At 38.9% G+C, this 24,384-nt stretch overlaps 1 protein-coding gene across 1 annotated transcript in view; it reads right to left on the reverse strand.

Moving 5' to 3' along the window:
- The window catches only part of Wrn (WRN RecQ like helicase), a 112,434-nt gene that overhangs the window by 31,387 nt on the left and 56,663 nt on the right, over nucleotides 1-24,384 (reverse strand). Inside the window, exons 17-22 of the mRNA XM_051169407.1 lie at nucleotides 21,443-21,549; nucleotides 13,071-13,258; nucleotides 10,290-10,464; nucleotides 7,192-7,373; nucleotides 2,431-2,532; nucleotides 1,849-1,941 (exon numbers count right to left, since the gene is read on the reverse strand). Of these exons, the coding sequence (XP_051025364.1) occupies nucleotides 1,849-1,941; nucleotides 2,431-2,532; nucleotides 7,192-7,373; nucleotides 10,290-10,464; nucleotides 13,071-13,258; nucleotides 21,443-21,549 (847 nt within the window). The remainder of the gene's footprint in view (nucleotides 1-1,848; nucleotides 1,942-2,430; nucleotides 2,533-7,191; nucleotides 7,374-10,289; nucleotides 10,465-13,070; nucleotides 13,259-21,442; nucleotides 21,550-24,384) is intronic.

The following is a 24,384-nucleotide window of genomic DNA, read 5'->3' on the forward strand; positions in this document are numbered from 1 at the left end:
CTGACTTTGTCCCCTTTATCCTCATGACTATGGATCAGCAGTAAAATTTCTTTCCTTTTGATACTGGTAATCTGTGTTCCCTTTTTTTCTATCAGTCCTGTAAAATGACGAGCCTCTCAGTTCACTGACTTTCCTCTCTTCATTTTCTATGTTACTAATTTATACACTTATCTTTATTATGCCTGTCCTGTTCATTTTCCTCTTATTTGCCTGGTTCTTAAAGTGAATGCTTTGCTATTTATTTGAAACCTGCACTCCTTATGCTGTCTCTGACACTAAATTATCTTGCACAATCATACTAGCTACATTCCAGACATTTCATATTCTTTTTCATCAGTTCAGAACATTTTCTGATTTGCTGTAAGCCTTTGACTCACAGGTTATTTGAAGTGCATTGTTTTGTTTCTAAGGATTTGGAGATTTCCCTTTTCTTGGCACTGCTGCTTTCTAGCTTGACTCCATTAAAGCAAAAACCATATTTTATCCAAATAGGATATTTCTTCATTCGTTAGGGTTTGCTTTATGACTCAGAGGAAAACACAAGTATATAAGTACTGTGCTGCCCTTGGAAAGAATGGATGACATGCGTCTAAGAAATTAATCAGACCTGGCTTGCTGACAGCATAGCCTTCTTCGTTCCTTTATCTCCTCGTGGGTTTAGTGGGGTTTGTTTGGGGTCTGTTGGGGGGTGGGTCATGGTTGTTGTTGTTGAGTCTTACTTTTCTTTTGTTCTCAGTATCTTGAGACACAGTTTCACTATGGGGCCTAGGCTCATCTTGAAGTCTCTTGAAGTGCAGGCTGGCCTCAGACTCTTTTTTTGTCTTCTTGTCTGAACCTCTGAATCTCACCATTACAGGCATGCCCATCACTCCCAGCATGACTTACTCATTTTTTCCATTAATTCTATTAATGACTTGTAAGCAGACATCGATGTCACCAAATACACTTGTGGGTTTCTGGTCCCCATTTTAGTTCTGTAGGCTCTATGTGAAGTCTATGTGCATTTGGGGTTATATCTCCTGGGTTGTATAGGTTACATGTCAAAGTGAGCTCAGTTGCTTAGTCAGACAATAATCCAGATGCCACAGCAAATGTATTTTGTAGATCATACTATTTATGATCATGTGACTTTAAATGTGGAAATTGCACTCAATAATCATCTTCTTTGAGTTGAAAGTCTTAGCAGAAACAGGTTTGCTGAACAAGGAATTCTGATTCAACACTGTAACATCTACTCTTATCTGAGGTAGTGTGCAGACCATTGGCCTACTCTACAAGTTTTAAGACTCACCAACAGTGTCCATCACCTCCCCCACTTCTCTGTTCCTTCCACCTCGCCCCTTCTCTCTCTAGCTCTATCCTTGGTGCCATTTCTCTGGAGAACTGTGACACTTTTGCATTGTTCAGTCTCATTCTTTATCCCTGACAATATGCTTTGCTCCAAAGTCCCCACTGCAAAATATTAAAATAGTGACTTAAGTTTTCTTTTGATTGGTGTTTTCACAGTATTTTGTAGTCATTATTTTTAACCTATCTGCATAATTGTAGTTGCCCTTATGGAAAACATCAGGTAGAATGCTCTTAAAATCAAGTTGGATAATTTATATCTTTAATGACCATTTTTAGGCTATTTATATTTAAATACAACTGTTTTCTAGCTAGGCCTACCATTTTATGACTTTACAGTATAAAAGTAAATGTCTTCAATTTGTTTTATTTTAAATAAAGTAACTATATCTTTTTTTTAAAACTACACTACTTATGCTCCAACAAAAAATTAATTAAGCATAATTGGAAGAGAAACAGAAACAACAGCTTCTAGAATGTTCATCAAGAAGAAATTTTTACCTGGGCCTGCAATTGTCACAGCATTTTTCAGTTCCCATAATGTCCAAGGAGGCCTTTTGTAGTCGTTTGTCCTCAAAATGAGACAAGATGATTCTGATAAAGAGAAAATTTTACCAAATATAGACATGTTATCACTATTACTGTATTTATCTGGGACCTCATTACATCATATCAATTCATTTAAACACAAATAAACCTGCTTAAAACTCAGCATGTATACAGCAAATATTCTTTTTTTGATCTTCTTTTTTGTTTGTCTTCTCTTTTTTTATTGAAAAATAAAATCATTCATATTACATCTCAATTGGTATCTCATCCGTGCATCCTCCCATTCCTCCCTCCCTCCCGCTTTCACCCCATTCCCCTCCCCTATGACTGTGACTGAGGGGGACCTCCTCCCCCTGAATATGATCATAGGGTATCAAGTCTCTTCTTGGTAGTCTGCTATCCTTCCTCTGAGTGGCATTGGGCCTCCCTATCAAGGGGACATGACAGCAAATATTCTTTAAAAATACTTTTAATTAACTTTTTAAAAGTCCCATTTGAAGGCCTATGCTTCTAATTGGTTAAAAAAATACATACTGTCGTCTGCATTGACTGGAATGAAGATATTTTTCCATCTTTATAATCATCTTTAACTTATATGACCGGAACTTTTCATTGTGTATCTCAATAAAGTGATGCCTGCCAATTGAAAATCACAAGACTATTTAAAATTGTACTGTCAATTTTGTTATTTTCTTTTTAATACCCCCCAGATCCCCCTACTGCATTTCAACAAATAATATTTTATTCCCCCAAAACGGCCTGCATTCTTCCCAACCATGCCCCTGACCAGAGAGTTCCATTGATAACTCTCAAGGTTTTCATTTTGATTTATGGATCACTTATGTCCTAGTTTTTAGTAAGCTTCTAATACATGAATCCTGGATTTTTTATAAAAATAAATCAGTTATTTTAATGGGTGTTTTCTGAGAATGTTAAAGAATCTATGTAATGAGAACTGAAAGAGGCCCATCACTCCAGTCTGAGCCTTCACCTCCATCACTCCAGTGTGAACCTTCATCCCATCAGTCCAGTCTGAGCCTTCCTCCCCATCACTCCAGTCTGAGCCTTCATCCCATCACTCCAGTTTGAGCCTTCATCCCATCACTCCAGTGTGAGCTTTCATCCCATCACTCCAGTCTGAGCCTTCATCTCATCATTCCAGTCTGAGCCTTCATCTCATCACTCCAGTCTGAGCCTTCATCCCATCACTCCAGTCTGAGCCTTCATCCCATCACTCCAGTCTGAGCCTTCATCCCATCACTCCAGTCTGAGCCTTCATCTCATCACTCCAGTGTGAGCTTTCATCCCCATCACTCCAGTCGGAGCCTTCATCCCATCACTCCAGTCTGAGCCTTCATCCCATCACTCCAGTCTGAGCTTTCATCCCATCACTCCAGTCTGAGCCTTCATCCCATCACTCCAGTCTGAGCTTTCATCCCATCACTCCAGGCAGAGTCTTCATCCCATCACTCCAGTGTGAATCTTCATCTCATCACTCCAGTCTGAGCCTTCATCCCATCACTCCAGTCTGAGCCTTCATCTCATCACTCCAGTCTGAGCCTTCATCTCATCACTCCAGTGTGAGCCTTCATCCCATCACTCCAGTCTGAGCCTTCATCCCATCACTCCAGTCTGAGCCTTCATCTCATCACTCCAGTGTGAGCCTTCATCCCATCACTCCAGTCTGAGCCTTCATCCCATCACTCCAGTCTGAGCCTTCATCCCATCACTCCAGTCTCAGCCTTCATCCCATCACTCCAGTCTGAACCTTTATCTAGTTCCACTGGCTTTTCAGAGAACAGCTCAGCCCTCCAAATTTGTCCCTCTATATTGTGGGTCACCTGAGCACAATAGTAATGTATTAGAATTAAGTTTTTCCCTCGTTCAGTTGTAACTAACTTTTTGGCCACATTAATGAATTGGTTTAGAACTGTAGAGTAACAGCAGCAGCAGCACGTTTGTTTGTATCTTTAAATGGCAGTGCTGCTGTAGCTCATCACAGCTGTTACTTTCTAGCCTTCTGTGGCCAAACTCTATGAATTTCAATAATCAGGTGATGAAATCTTCCAGGCAGTGTTGCACATATTTCCAAGAATCAAAAGTCTGTGTAAAATGAATTTTTGATATTGAAATATGACATTCAGACTTAATAAATGAGAACTAAATGATAATACTGAACTTATGGACTTCACTTGCTAATGTTTGTCATAACCAGCCTTCTAATTAATCAAAATATCTATACATAATTCTCAAGGGCTTCAGGAAAGTTTGAATATACAAATGATCTATTATTTAAAAACATTTTCAATGGATAGCACCACTCCCAATGTATTTTTTCCTCCGAATCCCCTATACTAGAAATGCTAATTCCTGTGCTATCATACTTACAAGATCATAGATTTTTTAAAAAATTATTTTTATTAATTTCCTCATCCTTCAGAGATAGAATAAATAAGAAAAACAAATGCCTACACTCAGAATTGTATCTTTTCTATTTGATTGGGATGAAATATATTTATTTGATCTTATCCATGTTCATTTACATGTTTGTTTCATTTGAGAAAAAGAAACTCAGCAAAATATTTATTATTTTATTTTTCTTTTGCTACTATTAAATGAGCTAAATTTAATATTTCACAAAAAATTAACAATTCTAAAATCATTAACATTAAAAGAAATCATTTATAGACAGTCAAAGATTAACTAAGATTGCAATTATTCTCCAAATTGTTCTCTTTGAAACAAAAAATGGCAGTAACTACTGTGTATGACTATAAATACAGTAACTATAATCACTGGGACAGTGCCTGTGCTCTGGCTCTATGGTAAGAAATACAAAATCACACAATAAAGAATTATAAAATTACATAATAGCAACCAAAGCTGTGCTCTACATATGTTTGTCAAGCATGAGAGAGGCCCAGATTTGATAACGAGCATCACAAAATTAACAAATAAATAAACATTAGTTAGTTAAAATCATTGCATGGTCACTTAGACAAGTTTCTTTCCTTATCACAGACTGTTAACATAAGATAGATTAAAACTCCTATTAATCACGGTGGCTCTTCTGGCTAAGACCTAGCAACCCATTGTCTTCTCGTACAAGCTTAAAATTGTGAGGGGACAAATTCATCCTCGAGCCTTGCTCAAGCCTGTTTATTCTCACCCTATAGCTTTATTCCCTTTGTCACTGATACAGAGAGTAGTGTATCTGTACTAAAAGCCAAAGCAGCTCATCCTCTGTACTGTACTTGAGGGTCAGCTAACCCCAGTTATACCCCAGTCATCTGCAATGAACACAGTAAGACTGTTTTCTTGTCATTATTCCCTAAATATTACAATATAAACTATTTACACATCATTTCATTTAAAATAGTTGCTATATATAAGCTACAGAGAAAGTATATAGGCGAGTACACAGCCTTTATGTGAATACTACGCTGTTTTGTATCACAGCCTTGAGCTCTGGTATCTTGGTATCTTGAGAGTCCCAGAAGTCACTATGGATTTTAAGTGACAACAGTGTAGGTATTCTGGTGCCACTATTACTTCCTGATCAATCTTAATGTGATAAACTCCTTAGATTATATTTCTAAACTCATGTAAACTGAACTGTATCTACTGATGAGCTTGTATTATAAAACTCAAGCCTATAATGTTTCTAGCATGTTAGTGTAATGCACAAATAAAATAACATCTGGTTTTAACCAAGTGATACTTGATATTTTCCAGCTTTAACAGCAGCTTGCATAGATGTGTTCTATCCCACTTACATTTAGTTTTTAAATGGCTTGATAAAGACTCCGGTGCCTGGCCTGGAGATGACTTGGTGGTTAAGAATGCTTGCTTACAGGGGGCCAGAGTTTTCAGCTGTACATGTTACAAAGTAAAACACACTGACTATTCCTAGAAAGATCTTAGATTTTATAGCAAACCTTTTTACTTCTCTAACCCTACTCTTTTTAGCTACTGCTTCCTCGGGGAAGTCTTACCTGGCTTTTCAAGCCAGTAAATGGCACTCTACGCTAAGCAACTTCCTTTACACATAGCATTTATCAAACGTATTTGGGCCAGAGGTAGTAGCACACATCAAGGCCAGCTTGGTTACATTCCAGACCAGCCAACAGTACAGAATGAGACTCTGTCTTAAAACAAGCAGCAACAACAAAGATATATTCATATGATTGTTTAAAAATATTTAATAATCAACATTTCCAAATACAAAATCGGATTAGTAAAAAGAACACCATGCATGCATAATAGGCAGTTCTCTACTTAACATCTCTCGTCCTACTAGACTCTGAGTCCAAAGGCAGGCACTGTGTTAGTCACCTTTGTGTCCTCTCGTCCCACCTAGACTCTGAGTCCAAAGGCAGGCACTGTGTTAGTCACCTTTGTGTCCTCAGCACTAGCTCAGTTCTTAGAAGAAGGCATTTACTCAAGACCTTGAGGAATTATGGAGATGAACAACACCTGGGTAGGCTCAGTAATCATTTAAATAAGATAATCTATGCACTGAGGGTCCTAACTTACTCATCAGCCTGGTGGGACACCTGAAAGCCCCTTATGCTGCCAGGCTCACTAGTTGAGCTGCACTGGCTCCTTTTCCTGTTTCCCCATAGATAAACTGGTAAATACTGCCCCTGAGATTTTTCAAGTTGAAGCTGTTATTTCTACTACAGCCTGACAGAACTTAAGTGACAATTTACTTAGTATTTAAGTAAGTATTGATTTACTTTAAACCATGAACACTTACTATTTTATGACAGAAGTCTGTCAACAAGGCTTTACCAACAAGGCAACTTTCCATCTATGAGTAGTGGGATGTACTTATGAAACCAATCATGGAAAATAGTGAAGAGTGTCAAGGAAGAATTGGACACATCTTTTAGAATAAGGGCCATTATAGCACTGGAAGAAAAAAAATAGCAAAACACATGGTATCTAGTTAAGTAAAACTGCAGCCATATCACCTGCAGATTTAAAGTGTGGGAACTGCTCACTGCGGTACAACAGGCCAGTGTGCCATAAGACCTATGGTACGCATCAAAGTCCAGTCACGATCTGTGAAGGCCTCATCATAACTGGACATTGACAGACCTGGACCAGAGTCCTATGTGAAAAGACTCACCACAAATGCTCTTCATGGCTGTCCTGTTAGTTTTGCTTACTTTTCAATGGAGACCCCTTTAAATACAATCAGAGATCACTGGAAATTGTGGACACTCCCTCAAACACTTTTTTGGAAAGGAAAAGAGAAATCTGTAAGATGAAAGCAATAAGCATTCTTACCTAGTTAAGTTAAAGTCTGCTGGAGCCCAGAGTACATGACAAGAACTCTGCAGACCATCACGGCCAGCTCTGCCGATTTCCTGGTAATAGGATTCCATTTCCTTGGGAGCGCCATAGTGAATAACTTTGCGAATGTCAGCTTTATTAATGCCCATTCCAAAAGCTATAGTGGCTACAACACACTGAAGATGAACAGCAACACAGAGTGAGCATCACATTTCAACATAACTGAAACTTGAAAATAAAACAGTAGCTTGTTCATAAAACTGAATTAAATATAACTTTACGTACAGACTGGGAAATTATTATAAATCATAAAACGTGACACTTGTTTATCTCAATAAGAACTAGCAAATAAAGCCGTTTCTCTAGATACCAGAAGCTATGAGAAACAGTTTCTATAGTAAATAAAACTTTTGTTATTATCGAGTTTCAAGTGTCCTCAACTGACAGCAGAATGTCGTATTCTAAGAATTATATTATCCTGGCTGCACGGTGAAACGCAGTTAATGCTACGTCTTTAAGATGGGTATAACACCAAGAAGATAAAATTGTCAAACGACCTAATATTAATGGACTCACTGAAATAAAGTTTACACAGTTGAAAAAACTCACAAAAGAATTAGTAATATATTCACTAATTCACGGAAAACAATAATTTTAGTAGCAAGAATACAAAACATTAAGCAAGAAACATAACAATATATTATAAAGGCTTAGGTTTGGGTTAATAACCATATACTATCTAACAAGAATTATAATAATAAACTCACAGGGAAGGGAATGAGGTCTAGGGTGCAGACGCAGAAGGGAAAGGACAGTAGTCACACATATGAAAGACAGGCGAATGTGTGACATTTTTAGTGGGGGGGGGTCAATAGAGAACCACAAAACTAACAAAAAATTAAGATAGTAATGTCGGCAAATTATGGCAAGACAGAGCAATAACACCTACAGAGTCAGTGGGAAGGACTGGGAGAGGAAAGGAGAGAAGACTTCTCATTGAAGGTACAACAGAATTATTTGCAAGCATAAATAAGATTAAATGTCATTAATAATGTGGTTCTAGTTGGCCCAGGAGAATGACAGAAAGAAGGAAAGGAAGGATATAGGAAGCGAAAACAACAAAAGATACTAAACAAATAGAACATGCCAAAGAAGGGTGAAAGAACAGTGACAAAGGGACATGTACAGAAAGTGAAAGCTTTGGGCAAAGAAGACAAGTTCGATACAGCTAGTAGCTAGTGAGCAATATAGCTCTAATCTTAACCACATGATTTCCTATGATGTTAACTAACCTACCAGTCAGATTTCACACTAAGCCTATAAACCTTCAGGTCTAAATTAAAGTTATTTTATAAAATAAGTAATTCATCATTTCATACAAGAAAGGGCATCTTAAAGTGACAAAAGTCAGAAGGACAAAAGTAAACTTGAGATAAAATTTGCAAACAAACAATTACAAGCAAAAATCATAAACTAGATGTACATGTGATTTGATCTGAGTATATACTAAAATTAAAATTTATTTTTTAATTATGAAATAGAAAATTGTTCTAAGCATCAGTCTAACAAACGAGGAGCAATGGGGGTCTGCTCCTGTGCCTGCCATAAAATAAAAATCCACTGTAAAATGCTAAGAAAGTGACTATTTAGAAATCATTACATTTATAAATTCAGTAGACACTCAACAGAAAGTAATCAATTCTAAGAGTCCTGAACAATTCTACACAAATAATAACACACATTTCACCATGTTAAAAAAGGAAAAGGCTTCAAAACATATGTGCAGTTTTGAGCTATGACCAGGAAGGATTCTACAGGACCAGATGTTAAACAAAACACTACCTGGTGTTAGCTAGAATGCAACTATTAATATAAACTTTAATTTTTACAATATAAATTCATATTAGTAACTTTCTGCATTAGAAAGAGGAAATAAAGCAGTCATGCACAGATATAAATGATAGAGAGATAGATAGATAGATAGATAGATAGATAGATAGATAGATAGATAGATGAAAGATCACTGAAGGTTTTAAAGCCATCTTTTAAAAATACTGATGTTTCGATCAAGTTGTAAGTTGGCAGTGTGGTGATTTGAATGAGCTCTCATAGGTTCACATGTTTGAATATTGATCCATAGGTGGTAGGACTGTTTGGGAAGAATAGGACTGTTGGAAGGGGTGGGCTTTAAGGCTGGCTTTGAGGTTTCAAGAGTCCATGGCATTCTAGAAGCTCTCTATGCCTGGTGCTTGAGCTGTCAGGTACTGCTCTGGCACCACGCCTGCCTGCTTGTTGACATGCTCCCCACCATGTTGATCACAGAGTCACTCTTAAACTGTAGGCCCCCATCAACTCTTTCTTCTCAAAGCCTCCTTGGTCATGTACCCTAGCACAGCAACAGAAAAGTAATCAAGACGGGTAGTACAGCAGATGCTATCCAACAAAGTGCCCTATTACTGAAACAATAAAAGTATTAATAAAAGTGGGCAAAAAGCCATAACAAGCATTAGAGCTGTTCCTACTGTAGGAAAGAATAGGAAGTATGAGCCCACTGACCCTTCTCATCTTCAAGCTGCGCAGCCACCTCCTCAGCCTTCCTGTGGTCGGCTCCGCTCCCCGCACTGTTCCCGTGCTGTGCCCTTCCTACCACTCACCTACCCCTCAGACCAATTCAAAGGACTCACGCTCTGAGCCCAGGGTGCACTCACAGGACAGTGTCCCTGCACCTGCTGCTCCTTCCTGGGATTCTACAGCCAACTCCTCTGCCCTCATGACCTCCTGACCTGGTAAACTTGACAAGCATAGCCTCCACTCACATGTCACCTTCCTGGAGGGCCACTCTCATTACAAACCCTACTTTGACAGAGCTCCTGTTCTTCCTCTGTGTAGCTCAGTAACAGACAAAATTTGCTATTTGTATTAAGCTGTGTGGCTTGTTATACTTATTTTCAGTATACAATGTCTACCTTTACCAAAGCAATGACACTGCGCTTAACACAACAAAATTACTTGAAAATTTTTGCTGAGTACATATTTGGTGGATATTCAAATTTCCTATGAAGAATTCAAAGAAAGATGGGCGGTCCTCCTACCTGAATTTCATCTCTCAGGAAACTATGATGAACATCCTTCCTTTCACTAATTTTCATGCCTGCATGATATGCTCTGCAGGCTAAGTTTAGCTTCCCAAGTTCAGCAGTAACTTGTTCTGTCATTTTTCTGGAAGGACAGTAGATGATAGTAGGGCCTTCAAATTCCCAGGCAGAACTGTGAGAAGGCAAGGAGTGAGGGTGGGAGACAGAGAATGCAAATGCGGCTATTATATGTAGGTTTTATCATGGTTTGAGATTTATCTTTCATAATCTCTGCTCTCTACTAAGTAAAAGTCTTACAGGTGTGAGTGGACCAAAAGGATAACACTTCAACTCCCCAAAACTCCAAAGCATTATGGGAAGACAAGCATGGAAACGAACTGTGTGAACTCAAAACTCTGACATTCAATATTGGCACAAATTAAAGTTAAAATCAGAAATCAGTTTGTTTTGTAAAAAAAAATTTGAAAAAAAAAGAAAGAAAGAAACTGATTTTAAAATTTATAAGGGAAGGGCATAAATACTTTTAGAAAGGCAACACAATAGATTATTCTTTACTTGTTTAATAGGTAGATGAATAACTTCATTGTTGCATAAAATATTTATACATAATCTAAAGATAAAATATTACTCCAAGGTTTACAGATGTGTCTGCAGATGATAAATCTAAAAGTTATCTATGGAGTACATCAAGTAGCACCAAGGAGTTAGATATTTGAGGAGAAATTATAATAGTCTTGGCTAAAAATTCACCTCTATTAGCAGAATTAATATAAACACGAGAAGAAAGCATTTGCATAAGATACTGTAAGGCAAATAATACCAAAATTAGGAAAATGAGATATCACAAAAGAAGATGTGGGAAGGCACTTTAAAAATATGTCTTTAAGAAAGAGGAGGGTCACTATAAAAAAAATAGCTATAGATATTAAGAACAATGTGTACTGAAAAGAACCAAAGATTAAGGGTTAGGGAGTGATGTGAGGTAAGAGCATCCTGTTTAGGAGAAGCCTTTGACAAGAGAACGCTTCCCTACTGTAAAAGGAAACTGTAGCATAATCTACTCAAGGAGGCCACGACAGCAGCAAAACACTATGACTACATTCATTATGTTTCTATTCTGTTCTGAATGACAAGCATTGCTTAGTTGTCCCTTAAATTACTTCCTATCATCCACAGCAAGAACAAGTGCTTTCTGAAGCTAGGCTCTGTCTCCCCCACGTCATCCTTTCTTGAGGAGGAAAACACTACCAATGTTCTATGTTCTTACTTACCTGGATTTGGTTTGTGTTAGATTTGGTAGGAGAAAATTGCTTTACTTTATTCAGAATACTTCATATCATGAAAATATCCATTTTTCACTCAGCAGGTATATCAGAGAATATGGCATTATAAGAGTTTTTAGCACAAAAGAAATAAAGCATATAAAATATATTTTAAAAAACAAATCTTAGAAGCACAGTGGACAGTTTTTTTATGTTTGTGGTTTGTTTGTTTGTTTGTTTGTTTGTTTGTGACAGAGTTTCTCTGTGTAGCCTTGGCTGTCCTGGAACTAACTCTGTAGACCAGGCGGGCCTCGAACTCAAAGATCTTGCTGCCTTGGCTGAGATTAAAGCCATGGACCACCACTGCCCTAACCAGTAAAACGAAGACATAGGTACTTCCTTGACAGAGGATTTAACTAGCCTCCTTGTATAAAGCAACTAGGACAGTCCTTGGAACATGTACAGATTCCATATACAGACTATTAAAAAAAAAAAGTCCTGCAAAAGAGATAGGTCATGCAATCAATAAAGCAGACAGAACTCATAAGAAAAGCATATGTCTTGTTTGTTCATTTACTTGTAAATTATTAAAAGCATATGTCCTGTTCAAACGGCAATATTAAATAAAAATAGTATCAGAAGAATTCGTTTCTGGCCACCTCTGCCTCTCACAAAATATATATGCTTTGAACATCATGGAAGAGTAGGCAAACAGACTGTAAAAGCCAAAGGTCAGTGTCTCCTGGACATGACAGGACCGCCACACTCATGATGTCACAGTAGCCATGGTTGTCTACACAAGACTAAGCAACTCAGAGTTCTAGAATGGAGTAAGAATGGCTCACTGAGCCCCCACCCCAAACTTAGGGACTATGGACAGCTGATAGCTTCTGGGACAGGCAGACTTAGCTTCCTTTAAGGCTGTATAGCTCTTGACTAGTTGCCCATACACCTATGGATGCTCTCTACCCAGAAGTACGGACAGAACAAACGAGAGTTGATGTGTTATTTAAACATGAAAGACGGCAAGAAGTTGGGAGCAGTAGAGAGATATGATGAATCTCGGGAAACTGGGGAAGTAATACGATCAAACTATAGTATATGAAATCCTAAAAGAGTTAATGAAAATATCCTTAAATGTGCTTTAATCTAGGTCACTGAATTGATTAATGAATTAATTGTAATTTGAGCTAAAGCTACATAAAATTTGAAACATTAAACATATATCAAAAAAGAAATAGAAAAACTAAAATAACTTCTTATCACTTTTCCCTGACAGGACCGCCTTGCCAGGCCACAGGGGAAGAGGATGAACTCAGTCCTGATGTGACTTGAAGAGCTGAGGTGGGTGGGTAGGGAGGCTCCCCTTTTCTGAGGAATGGGGAGGGAGGGTAGGACTGGAAGGAGAGGAGGGAGGGGCCCTATGACCAGGATGTAAAGTGAATGCATTAATTAACTAATTATTTAATTAACTAAAAATAAATTAAAAAATTTTCCTCTATTGTTACATCTTTACCTTGCCTTTCGGACAAGAAATGGCTTTAGATCCTGAAGAATATTCCCTGTTTTTCGTCCAACTTCTAAGTACAGATTTGGTCGATCAAACCCGGTACAGGTGACCTGAGGGCTTTTCAAGTTTAAGCAGCGTATAATATCTTCCCGGATTGAGGAGCTTGCGGTGGCCGAGAGTGCGATGACTGGGACCTGGTGAGACACAGTATGAAAGGATGTTTAAAAGGCAGGAAGCTCGCTAACTCTCACTCTTCTCACAAGCCAACAGCCACAACAACACAGGGACCATGTCCAAGACGTACACGTTCTTGTTTTGGCTTATCTAAATATTTATTTCTTTTTGTCATGTTGGGGGGTGGAGTCCAGGACCTTGGGCATGCTTTCTGAGTGCTCTACCACTGAGCGACATGTCCCGAGTAAAGAGAAAAAAAAAGTTTTTAAAATAGAAAAGATGTCTCCTACTTAACATCAAACACTGAATCCATAAGATTTCAATGCAATTCATCTTGTCCTGTTAAATTAAAGCTACTTATTAGCCATCTGTACTTTAGTGCTAACAGAAGCAGGGATTATATTATATGTCGATTTTTTTAATAATCTAGAGATCACAGTTCATAAGCCCTGGCAGAGTTATAATTTAATGACCTAGCTACATAAAACAATTCATTCTTTCTTTGGGGAGAAGGTTTCTTCAGAATTGTCCTGTCACATGCTTTTCAGCTGTAGACGCTCGCTCCCAACAGCCTTCTCTCTTCAGTGTCCTGACTTCTCAGTGCCTTACAGTACATAACAAATATGTAGGAAGTAAAATGTCCTACTAACAGATCCTGTAAGCAACCGAGTCACATTCTATTTTCAGTCTAGCAATTCTTGACAGGACGAGCAGCAAAATCAGGAGCACAATCAGTAGCAGGAAAACCTGAATATTTCTTTAAGAAATTCAAAGGTAAGTGAGCAAAATGCCTCCCAAATCAATGAGTCATGTTTTATCACTATTCTAATGTAGGTACTTTCACCCATGGTACCATTTTATTATCAGGGAAAAAAGGCTGTCTTAAAATTCATTTATAAACCATCAGCTATTTTATGGCTAAGAATACAATTTTATTTAAAAATACTTTATAGGCTGTTGTAGATAGCAATATCTTCATGAAATTAATTACTCAAACACACTGTGACTACCTCACAAACTGATAAGCGTTTGTCTTATATCTAAGTATAAATATCTATGAAGTTTGATACTTGCAGAGAAGTTATGCATACAATTTCTAGATGTTGTGACACACACATGAAATCCCAGCTTGTAATTCTGGTAGCAGGTAGATGGAGGGGGGCTGGTCCCAGGGACTCACTGGCCTAGAAATACACACATGTACATATACTCCACACACGTGTCTATATAAAACACACATGAACACATACATATAAAAACATAGCAAGTATGTCCTATTACTCAGTGTAGAGAGCAAGTACCTAAAAGGTTTCAGTTGTAACTAGTCCAGCACACAACAGTTGAAGAGATTTCTTTCTATATTGGAATTTCAACAGCAGAGGCCCTGCCAGCACATTCCCCACTGGCTTTGGCAAGGGCCCAACTTAGGAAGAAGTCCTGTGAGCTAGAGCTACAACCTACAGGGTTACTAGAACTTTCAATAACAATTTCCATTTTTTTTTTTATAAGATCCTCAGGGAAGCAGACAGCTAGCAGCAAAATTATAATCAGAATAATAACAACAACAACAACAATAATGTATTATAAACTCACTATGACATTCTAAAGTCAGAGTGAGGAATGATGCTCTTAAAACTGGAAAGTAGGGGCTGGAGAGATGGCCCAGAGGTTAAGAGCACTGCTGCTCTTCCAGAGGTCCTGAGTTCAATTTCCAGCACCCACACGGTGGCTTACAACCATCCAGAATGAGATCTTGTGCCCTCTTCTGGTGTGCAGGTGTACACTGTATACATAATAAATAAATAAATCTTTTTTTAAAAACTGGAAAGTAGAATCAAGTAACGACACTTAACAAAAATTAATGAAAAGTAAAGATTCAAAGGTGAACATAACAGATCTCTCAGGAGTTGGTGGCACGTTATGATGTTAAAAATTTAGCCAAGACTAAAGCTTACAAACAGCACATGGGCCAGTACTGAGAAACAGACCTTATGCCCCCATTCAATGAGCTACTTCCAGGCCACCTTTGTGGCCACAGCACAATTATTAATAGTCTAAACTGTTCAACTCTGAAAAGAAAACTGAGAAGAAAAATTATATTGCTGCCTCCTTATAGCAAGTTCCTCGCACAGGGAATTTGTTCTTTCAGTTGGCTACCCTTGATTTCCTTGGTAAGAGAAACCAGTTGTTGGCAAAATAAGTCAACATAATATATATAATGCAAATTAATCTCATGGCACTGTACATTTAGGTGAATCTTAACTATATATGCCATGAAACAAAGGTTGAGAGAAAGTATAATATTGCTTTTTTAGATCATGTGACTACGTCACACTGGATAATGCACACAGATTCTAATTATTTATCTTCTTACTCTAGTGACTCAGTGCCTACTGTACTGATCTTTTTCATAAGTCCTTACAGCAAAGTAGCCAGAAGAGTCAGTATACCTAAAAGACTTGAAAAATACTTCCTTCTAGTTGACAGACTTGGAAGGCTGTACAGAACTTTCGCCTGGCTGCTCCTTCTCTGGGTTCCCCATTCCCTCCAAATGAGCTCTCTATGTCAACTGTTTGGTGATTTCTAGCATTTTTAGATTTACTGTAATAATTTGGTGTGATGTATGCAGGTTTACAGCAGTAACCCCGGGGTAGCTGGATCAGAACAGGAAAAGCAAGGAAAATGAGAAGTCTGGTCTCCGGCAGGTGGCGCTCCCTCCCACTCCCTACCAGAGTCGGGTCTTAAAACCACAGGGGAGGGGATCCTCAGCCACTGCCGGGGCTCTCAACTGAAGGAGCACACTCATTAATCACTGGAAGAACAGAAAATGATCTCATTATATCCAGAGCTACATATAATAAAAGATTTATTTCCACCTGACGAGTATTCAAGAACTGCTTAAAATATTTAAAACTCCTTTAACACAATCCTAGGATCAAAGGCCTAGGAATGGATTACAAAGCTCTCTTCCTGATTTCCAATTCCGTAGCTCTCTGTCACATCAAACCATTCTAACTGGGTGGAAACAGCCCTTCAGCGCCGTGTTTAGTGGCGTGCACTGTGAGAACACCTTCACTTGCCGCCCCATGTCTGAGGAGGCACTGTTCACCTGGTGCATCACCTGCACCATTCTGTGCTGATGTGCCATCTGTTTCTATTGCTTCTACTTTCCTAATGTGGATCTCAGCTCCCACTCTGCACTGTGAGCTAAGTGAGGGCAAAAAACACGGTTTGTCTCTTTCAAATCTTTTGCTTTAATATCAGCACAGTATACTATGGTATAGCTATTTATCACCCAACTCTTTTACAACTACCTATGTGGGAAAGTTACTTTGCTAATTCCCAGCCTTCTGACCAGACTTCATTCATTCATTCATTCATTCATTCATTCAAGTAATTATTGAGCAGCTGCTATAAGGCAGATACCACTCCTCTTTATATAAATTGAAATACAAAGAAAAACTCTCTCTTGTTGTGGTTTAGATACGAATTGTCTTATCCATGTGTGGAAGGGGGAGTCCCTGGGTACCAGGCCTAACCACTGAGAGGTGATTGGATAATGACAGCTATAACCTGACCCAGTGCTTTAATCTAGTGATGGATCCCATTAATAACGTGATGCTATAACACTGGGACACAACATAAGACTCAGTGAGATGTAATGCCATCGATGTTTGCCTTTCCTGGGTGAAATGGCATACATACTTCAAGAGGGCTTTGGGCAGAAGACATGACAATTAGACATATTCAGAAGTATCACTTTAAGTGCTGTATTGAAATAGACTGACGATGGAAACAGAGAGGTTATTGTAATAGCCTACATGAAAGAAGATGTAGGCTAGCACCAGCGATTTGGCAGGGATCAAAAGAGAGGTGATTAGTCTCTGTATAAGTGGAAGACCTCACAAGATCCCTTTATTGTTTAAATGTATGGTGCAGAGTGGTAAAAATAAAAGAGTTACCAGGCATAGCAATACACACTTGCAATCCAACACTGGGGAGACTGAGGGAGGAAGATCTAGTTTAATCATGGCTTTAGCAAAACTGTCTGGTGCTGCTATTAAGCAAAGTGAGAGAGTCCGAGGGGAAAGCAGTCAGAGTGGAAAGAACATCAGAGGTCAGGTTGGGACAGGCTAGGTTTGAGATAGCTATTAGGAACCTAAATAGGAAAGTCTTAAGTAGGCAACTGTGTGTGTGTATGTGTGTGTGTGTGTGTGTGTGTTTATATCTCCTACAAATCTCCTACAATATGTGGGATTTATATTCAATAATGTGGCCCTTCGCCAGGCAGCTGAGGTCCAGAGGCACATCCTTCCAGTAAGCCAGTTTGAGGAGCTCAAAAGAAGAGTGCCTCCCTCCTGCTGGAGGCCGACCACAGAAAACATTGGGCCAAAAGGTGTCATTGGCCTGGCTCTTTTCAAAAGGACACTTCAAAGCTACCCTGGAGGAACACTGCCCCCCCCCACCATGTCCTGGGTATACCTCCTGTAATTTACATGTCAGAGTTTTAAAACCAGGGGTCCATGAGTGAGGGGTGCTCACCCATCTCTTCTTTTGCCCTATCTCCTTGTCCTTGTTCCTTCTTTAACTTAGTTTGAACTCTTGTTGGGAGAGAGAACACAAGGGAGACAGTCTGCAAATAAAAACCTAGTTCTTTGTCTCCTGGCTGCCTTATTTCAGCTAAGTGCACTTGGCTACCCTGCACTTTCTCAAGCCCTGTGCAGGAATGGAGAACTCACTCCCCCTGAGAAGGCACAGGTGGGGGCCACATTCACCTCTGTTTGATTCTCAGCCCTTTTTGTAACCGGCTCCTGGAATAAGCTGGCTTCCCCATGAATAGATCCAACCCAAAAAAACTGCTGAAAGAAAATGTAGTGACAACACCAAATATGGCAAGCAGGCAGAGGAATTTAGCCACATCTTGGTGGTATTAATCCAAGATGGGGATATAAATTTGAGGGTTTTCCACAGATGAACGGTATTTGAAACATTCGTCTGAGAAGAAAGAGAGTACATCTAAAGACTAAAGTACCAGGCATGCCAACCTTAATAAGACAGGGAGGTACAAGGAACAGAAGAGACTTGAGGAGAAGAGATGGTGGGAAAGAAAGAAGAGAAGGAAACATGCTGTCCTTTGACAACTGAGGAACTAGGACAGTATCTATGGAGACCTTAGTGGATGGTCCTGAGGGTTAATTGAGGTAAGTACCTGAGCCAAGGCCAGACACACACTTGCACCTCAGTCCACACTAGCTTTATTCTCCTAGTATTGTATCTGCTGGCTGGGACATTGCACTTTTGCTACTGCTGATGACTTGTTTCGTTTACTTAACTACTGCTCAATCAAGTCTTTACAAAAAAAGAAGTCATTTTAAATATCACAACTTGCTACTAATATCTAAGATCTATGATTAATGAAACTGAGTGAGACAAGTTGACTAAACGGTTACAACTTTCGACGTTTTCTCTGTTTAACCCCTTTAACTGTGAAGCCTGAGCTCAGGAGGCACCACAGTCTCTGTGGAAAACCTCGCTGTCGCCAGGACCTAAACAAAGGCCACTTTGTTTATTAAATCAAAATTAATACAGTGCACTAGAAACCAAGAAACGGGCTGATGCAAATGCATTTGGATGATTTCCAACAAAGGCATAAAAGCAACTACTTTAAATAGTTAAAAGGCAGTCTTTTCATCCAGTGGGGAGCTTCCTGTGTCTACCTCCATCTCACAGCATGGAGCGCGCACATGCTACTGTGCTCTGCATGGGCGCTGTAGAGTCTAGAGCCTGGTTCACACTGCATGGCAAGCTCTTTACCTGCCATGCCATCTCTGCACCCTCTTAGAGCCAAATTTAAAAAAATACCCATTTTAGGAAAAACCATAGGAGCAAAATTTCAGATCTAAGACTAAGGAAAAAAATCCATTAAAAATTAGCATTCTAAATTTCATCCAAATTCATAGTTTTTTCTTTATAAAAGACAATGTGAAAATAACAAAAGATACAATAAAATTAATTTTTATTTATTTACTTCTATGAGACCTCTATCTGCATGTACACCTGCAGGCCAGAAGAGGGCATCAGATCCTAGTACAGATGGTTGCGAGCCACCATGTGGTTCTGGGAATTGAACTCAGGACCTCTGGAAGAGTAGACAGTGCTCTTAACCACCGAGCCATCTCTCCCACCCCAATTTGTAAAAAAAATATTTACAAGCTAAATATCTGACCAAGAATTCATATTTATCAATGTTTTTAAAAATCTTAGGCATTCACACAGGGACTAAAGAAATAGCTCAGAGAGTCTTAGGACCTGAACATCTATCTCCAGCACCAGCATAAAGCCAGGCACAGCATGCACACCTAAAACCCCAGTGTCCAGGAACAGAAGGACCCCAAGGACTTGGTGACCTGCCAGTCCAGCATAACTAGTGAGCTCCCTGGCTGGTGAGAGACTCTGTCTGAAATAAAATAAGGTGCAGAGTAACAGATAAAGACGCCAACATCTCAACATCTGGCTTCTGCAGGTACTGCACTGTAGAGTAGGCCACACATACACACGTGCTCATACACACACACACACACACACACACACACCTCTCTTTGCCTCTCTCCCTTCCCTTTTTCTTCTTTCTCTCATATATACACTTAATAGAAGAAGAAAAAAATACAACCCAATAAACCAGGCATTTCACCAAATAAGCATACAATAAGATGTTCAACACCACGAGAATGCAAAGTGAAAACACAAACTGCCACTCCACTCCTATTACAATTGCTAAAATATTACATAGTAGTAAGACCAAACAGTGGTGAGAATGAGAGGAAACTATTGTTCATTTAGAGGGGTAGATGTTTCTAAATGTGCAACAAGCACTTCCCATGGGACCCAGCACCAGAGTCCTATCATTTACCCCAGAAAAGTAAAAGTTACATTCACAGGTTATATAACCCCTAACCTACTGAAGGACCCTGGGAGTACACATAAGTGTTCACAGTATCCTCATTCAAAATATCCTAAATCCAGGAAACAACCCAAAAGTTTTCTACAAACTGTGATGAGTAGGATAATGCAGTCCACAGCCCATTTTACAATGGCCCATTAGTGAAGAACACACAGTAACTACATTTTTGTGGAGTGTTTAAGCAAAGAAAATGAAAGAAATATATGCTAAAGCCATACTACACACCTGCCCTCGCCATCCATGTTGGCTTTTTCTGGTTTCAGATTCCTGTGACCAACCATAGTCTAAATATACTAAATGTAAAGTTATACAAATAAACAATTTATTCCTCCCTCCCCCACAGGGTTTCCTCTGTGTGGCCTTGGATGTCCTGGAACTCAGTCTGCAGACCAGGCTGCCCTGGAACTCAAAGAGATCCACCTTTGCCTTCCAAGTGCTAGGAGGAAATGTGTGCACTTCCAATGTTGTCATTCCATTCTCCCCATGACGGAATGGCCCCTTGGTCCCAAATACCCACACAATTCATGTTTCTCAACAATTAGCTATTTACTACCCACTGAGGTTACCACACCAACCGTTAAGCTAGGAAGTGCTTGTGGTTGGCCAGCCCTTATTCTATTTAACAATGATCCACACAGTCAACAATAAAAATTGTGGGCACCTTTATTATATTGTATACTGTTTTAAAATTCTTCAGCTGTGCATAAATTACATTGAGGGGGTGGTTCCAGGTACCCACTGGAGTTCTTTGAATTGTAGCCCCTGTTGCTAAGCTGCCATTTTTAACTGATATTTTCAGAACTTCTTTTCCAACTCTTGTCCCAGGGAAGGGGATCCAAACCATGCCCTGATAGCTAGGAATGTGACACCGCACAAAATCATGAAGAATTTAAAACACTGGGGTTTTTTAAATAAAATAATTTTACGGTTCTTGACAGTAAACTTTGTAGATGACAATGTAGGAGCTCAATGTTGGACATCACTGTTAGAGTATTCCAACAGGAATAAGCTACATGCCAACCTCAAAAGGAAGCCAACATTAGAATCTTAAAAAAAGAAGTAAGATCCCTTGCTTATATCTGACACCTTTCCTTTTAGAGAAGTCTTTAGCTGCTCAGACATTACCCAGTCCTGGAAAGCACTTGATAAAAATGCCCTGTAAACTTGGGGTTAGGGATTTAGCCTAGGGTCAATCCATAGCTTGGATGGGTGGAGTGGGGACATGAGACATGGAAACGCTTACCAAAGGGAGTGCTTTCTTAAGAGAGCCCAGCATCCTGAATGAACTTCTAAAATCATGGCCCCACTCAGAAATACAGTGAGCCTCATCCACTGCAATAAGTGTGATACCTACAAAAAAGAGAATATACATGAAAAATAAGGGTCAAAAAGAAAAAAGTGCTATCGAAATCAATACTGTTCTTTCTATTAGAATAGATACCTTGCAAAAAGTATAAACCAAAATAAAGTATTTGGTTCAAACACACACACCCATATAAAGCATAAATAATACCAGATAACATCAAACCTCAAAAGTGAGACTAGGAGGCAGGAAAAGAAACAAATAAAAGGCACTAAAGTAAGTGAGATATTTATATATTAATTCAAACAATATACTATATTTCAGCTCTTATTACTAGTCCCCAAAGATATAAATTACTATTACTTTGTCCCCAAGTTATCACTTACAAACCATCTGTAACAATGTGCTTTCAAAAGAACTGTTCTACTTCGTTTTGCAATAATGTCAATCTTATCTCAAGGGTTAGCTACCAAAAGAGGCAGTCAGCACATTTCTACTGAGATAAAGAACATCATTATCTATGATCAAGCACATATCAAGTTGCAGGAAGTTCCTCTGAAATGCCAATATGTGAAGACACGACGGTATCCACATTGTCTAACATAAAATGGTATGGGAAGAACTAAATTCCATTGTGTGCAAAGCAGATAGTAAAAGGAGCTATAGCTCTGCACTCTGCCCCACACCATACACTCAAACAAGATCAATAGTGTCTCAATGCATTTTAAAGGGTTTCATTGTATAATCATCAATCAAAAAATCTTCAGATACTTCAAAGAACTGACAAAGAATGCCTTTACCATTAATTATAAAATAATACTCTTAAGAGAAAAATAACTGGTTTTTCTATTATGTTCTATCAGTGAGGTGATTAAAAATACGTGCTTTACAGTCAAACTGGCTGTACATGAAGACTTGAGCAAGTTACAAATCTTTCCAGTTCTCAGTTTCCTCAAAATTATAGCGTGGAGCTGATGAGACAGCTCAGCAGGTAAAAGCCTTGAAAGCCTGACAACTTGAGTTCAACCCTCAGAAACCACAGAGAGAACTGTTCTGTGACCTCCACAAACACACTGTGGTACCACACCAGCAGCAGCAGCAGCAGCAGCAGCAGCAGCAGCAGCAGCAGCAGCAGCAGCAAAAGTTTATAATACACAGTAGGTAGTAATGGTGCCTAACACTTGTTACTACTCTAAGGTTAAATTAAAACACTCACACAAAATACTCAGATAAGCCAGGCACCAAAAAAGAGTTTATTAAAAATAAACTACCACTGTTGTTACTACATGGCCACTATGATTTAAAGCCTTTTAAAAGACCAATGTGGTAGCACATGCATGTAATTCCAGGAAGTTCAAGATTTGCCCAAGCTACAGGAGGCCCTATTTAAATAAGCAAATTAAATTAGCCCTTTTTTAGAAAACCAAATACACTTGACTTCAAGGATCTCACAATTCTAAAGAAGAGACAAAAGAAACAAGGGCAATTCTCTGAGATTCTACACTACACTGAAGTCCTCAGAGTACAAGAAGGAAGAAAGTAAAGAAGAAAATATGTATTTTATAGCACTGAGTTATTGGGAAAATTCCAGTGCTACTCATACACTTATTTTGACTGTAGAGATTAAAATGGCTAGATTTTAATTTAAAGGTGTTAGAAGCAGACTGGACAAGCATTTAATGGAGTTGAACTTTGACCTGCATAGTTAATTCAAACATGCTTTGGTTAACATTCTCTTTGAATGCAAAAATCCAAGTGTCTTCCCAAGTCCTGTACATATTTCATTTAGGCACACCTGTCACTCAAGTCTCATTCCCAAAGTTAAAAGACAATTACAAGTGCAGCTGAGAAGGCACCCCCATATAAAAGTATGTTTGCTATTTCAGTTATAGATCCAGACTCCTTAAAAAATTTAACATTTACCTAAAAATGACAAATCTGATTAGTTAAATGTCAGGCCACTGTACAAATAACAACCTGAGTATATTCATTTTTATAGGCATTTTACAATTTCCTACAAGCAAAAGCCAAAGGGAAATGTTTTTTAAAAATAGTTTTCATTTAGCTTATCCCTTTTCTAAGTCACCCAGAGAAAATATTTTCATCCATTAAAAGGAAAGACTCCTGCTCTAATGATGAACATACTTATACATGGCTTCTGGGTTTACGTGACTGCTTGTGTGTTTGTTTTTAAAACAGAGGGAAGCTGCCTATCTGACCCTCCTCAATCGGCCTCCTCCCCCTGAGAAGATACTCCCATGCCTAGCAAAGAGAGAGCAAGAGAGAGAGAGAGAGAGAGAGAGACAGAGACAGAGAGAGAGACAGAGACAGAGAGAGACAGAGAGAGAGTGAGAGAGAGAGACAGAGAGAGAGTGAGAGAGAGAGAGAGACAGAGAGAGAGAGAGAGACAGAGAGAGAGAGAGAGAGACAGAGAGAGAGAGAGAGAGACAGAGAGACAGAGAGACAGAGAGAGAGACAGAGAGAGAGAGAGAGAGAGACAGAGAGAGAGACAGAGAGAGACAGAGAGACAGACAGACAGAGAGAGAGAGAGAGAGGTGAGGGGGATGATTAAGCAAGAAGAGGTGTGTAAAACCACTTCCTGTCAAGCCAAATAACCAAGTTGAACGTCTGAAACCAACAAGGCTGAATGAAAGGACCATCTCCTCTTCTCCTGAATGTTATCCTCGGATAACACACATAAGTAAAATAAAAATAAATTAAGCATCATGAGGTTGAACTCAGGCCTAGAGCATGCTAGGCAAACACTATCACTGAGAAGCACCCTTGGCTCTGCAGTATTCACCATTTACCCTTTATGAAAAGTTTAAAAAGTAAGAAGTTATAGCCACTTGTCAAAAGCATTGAACATTTATTTACTTACA

The sequence above is a fragment of the Acomys russatus genome, chromosome 27 (genome assembly GCF_903995435.1).
Source record: "Acomys russatus chromosome 27, mAcoRus1.1, whole genome shotgun sequence".
In the NCBI taxonomy this organism is placed as follows: domain Eukaryota; kingdom Metazoa; phylum Chordata; class Mammalia; order Rodentia; family Muridae; genus Acomys; species Acomys russatus.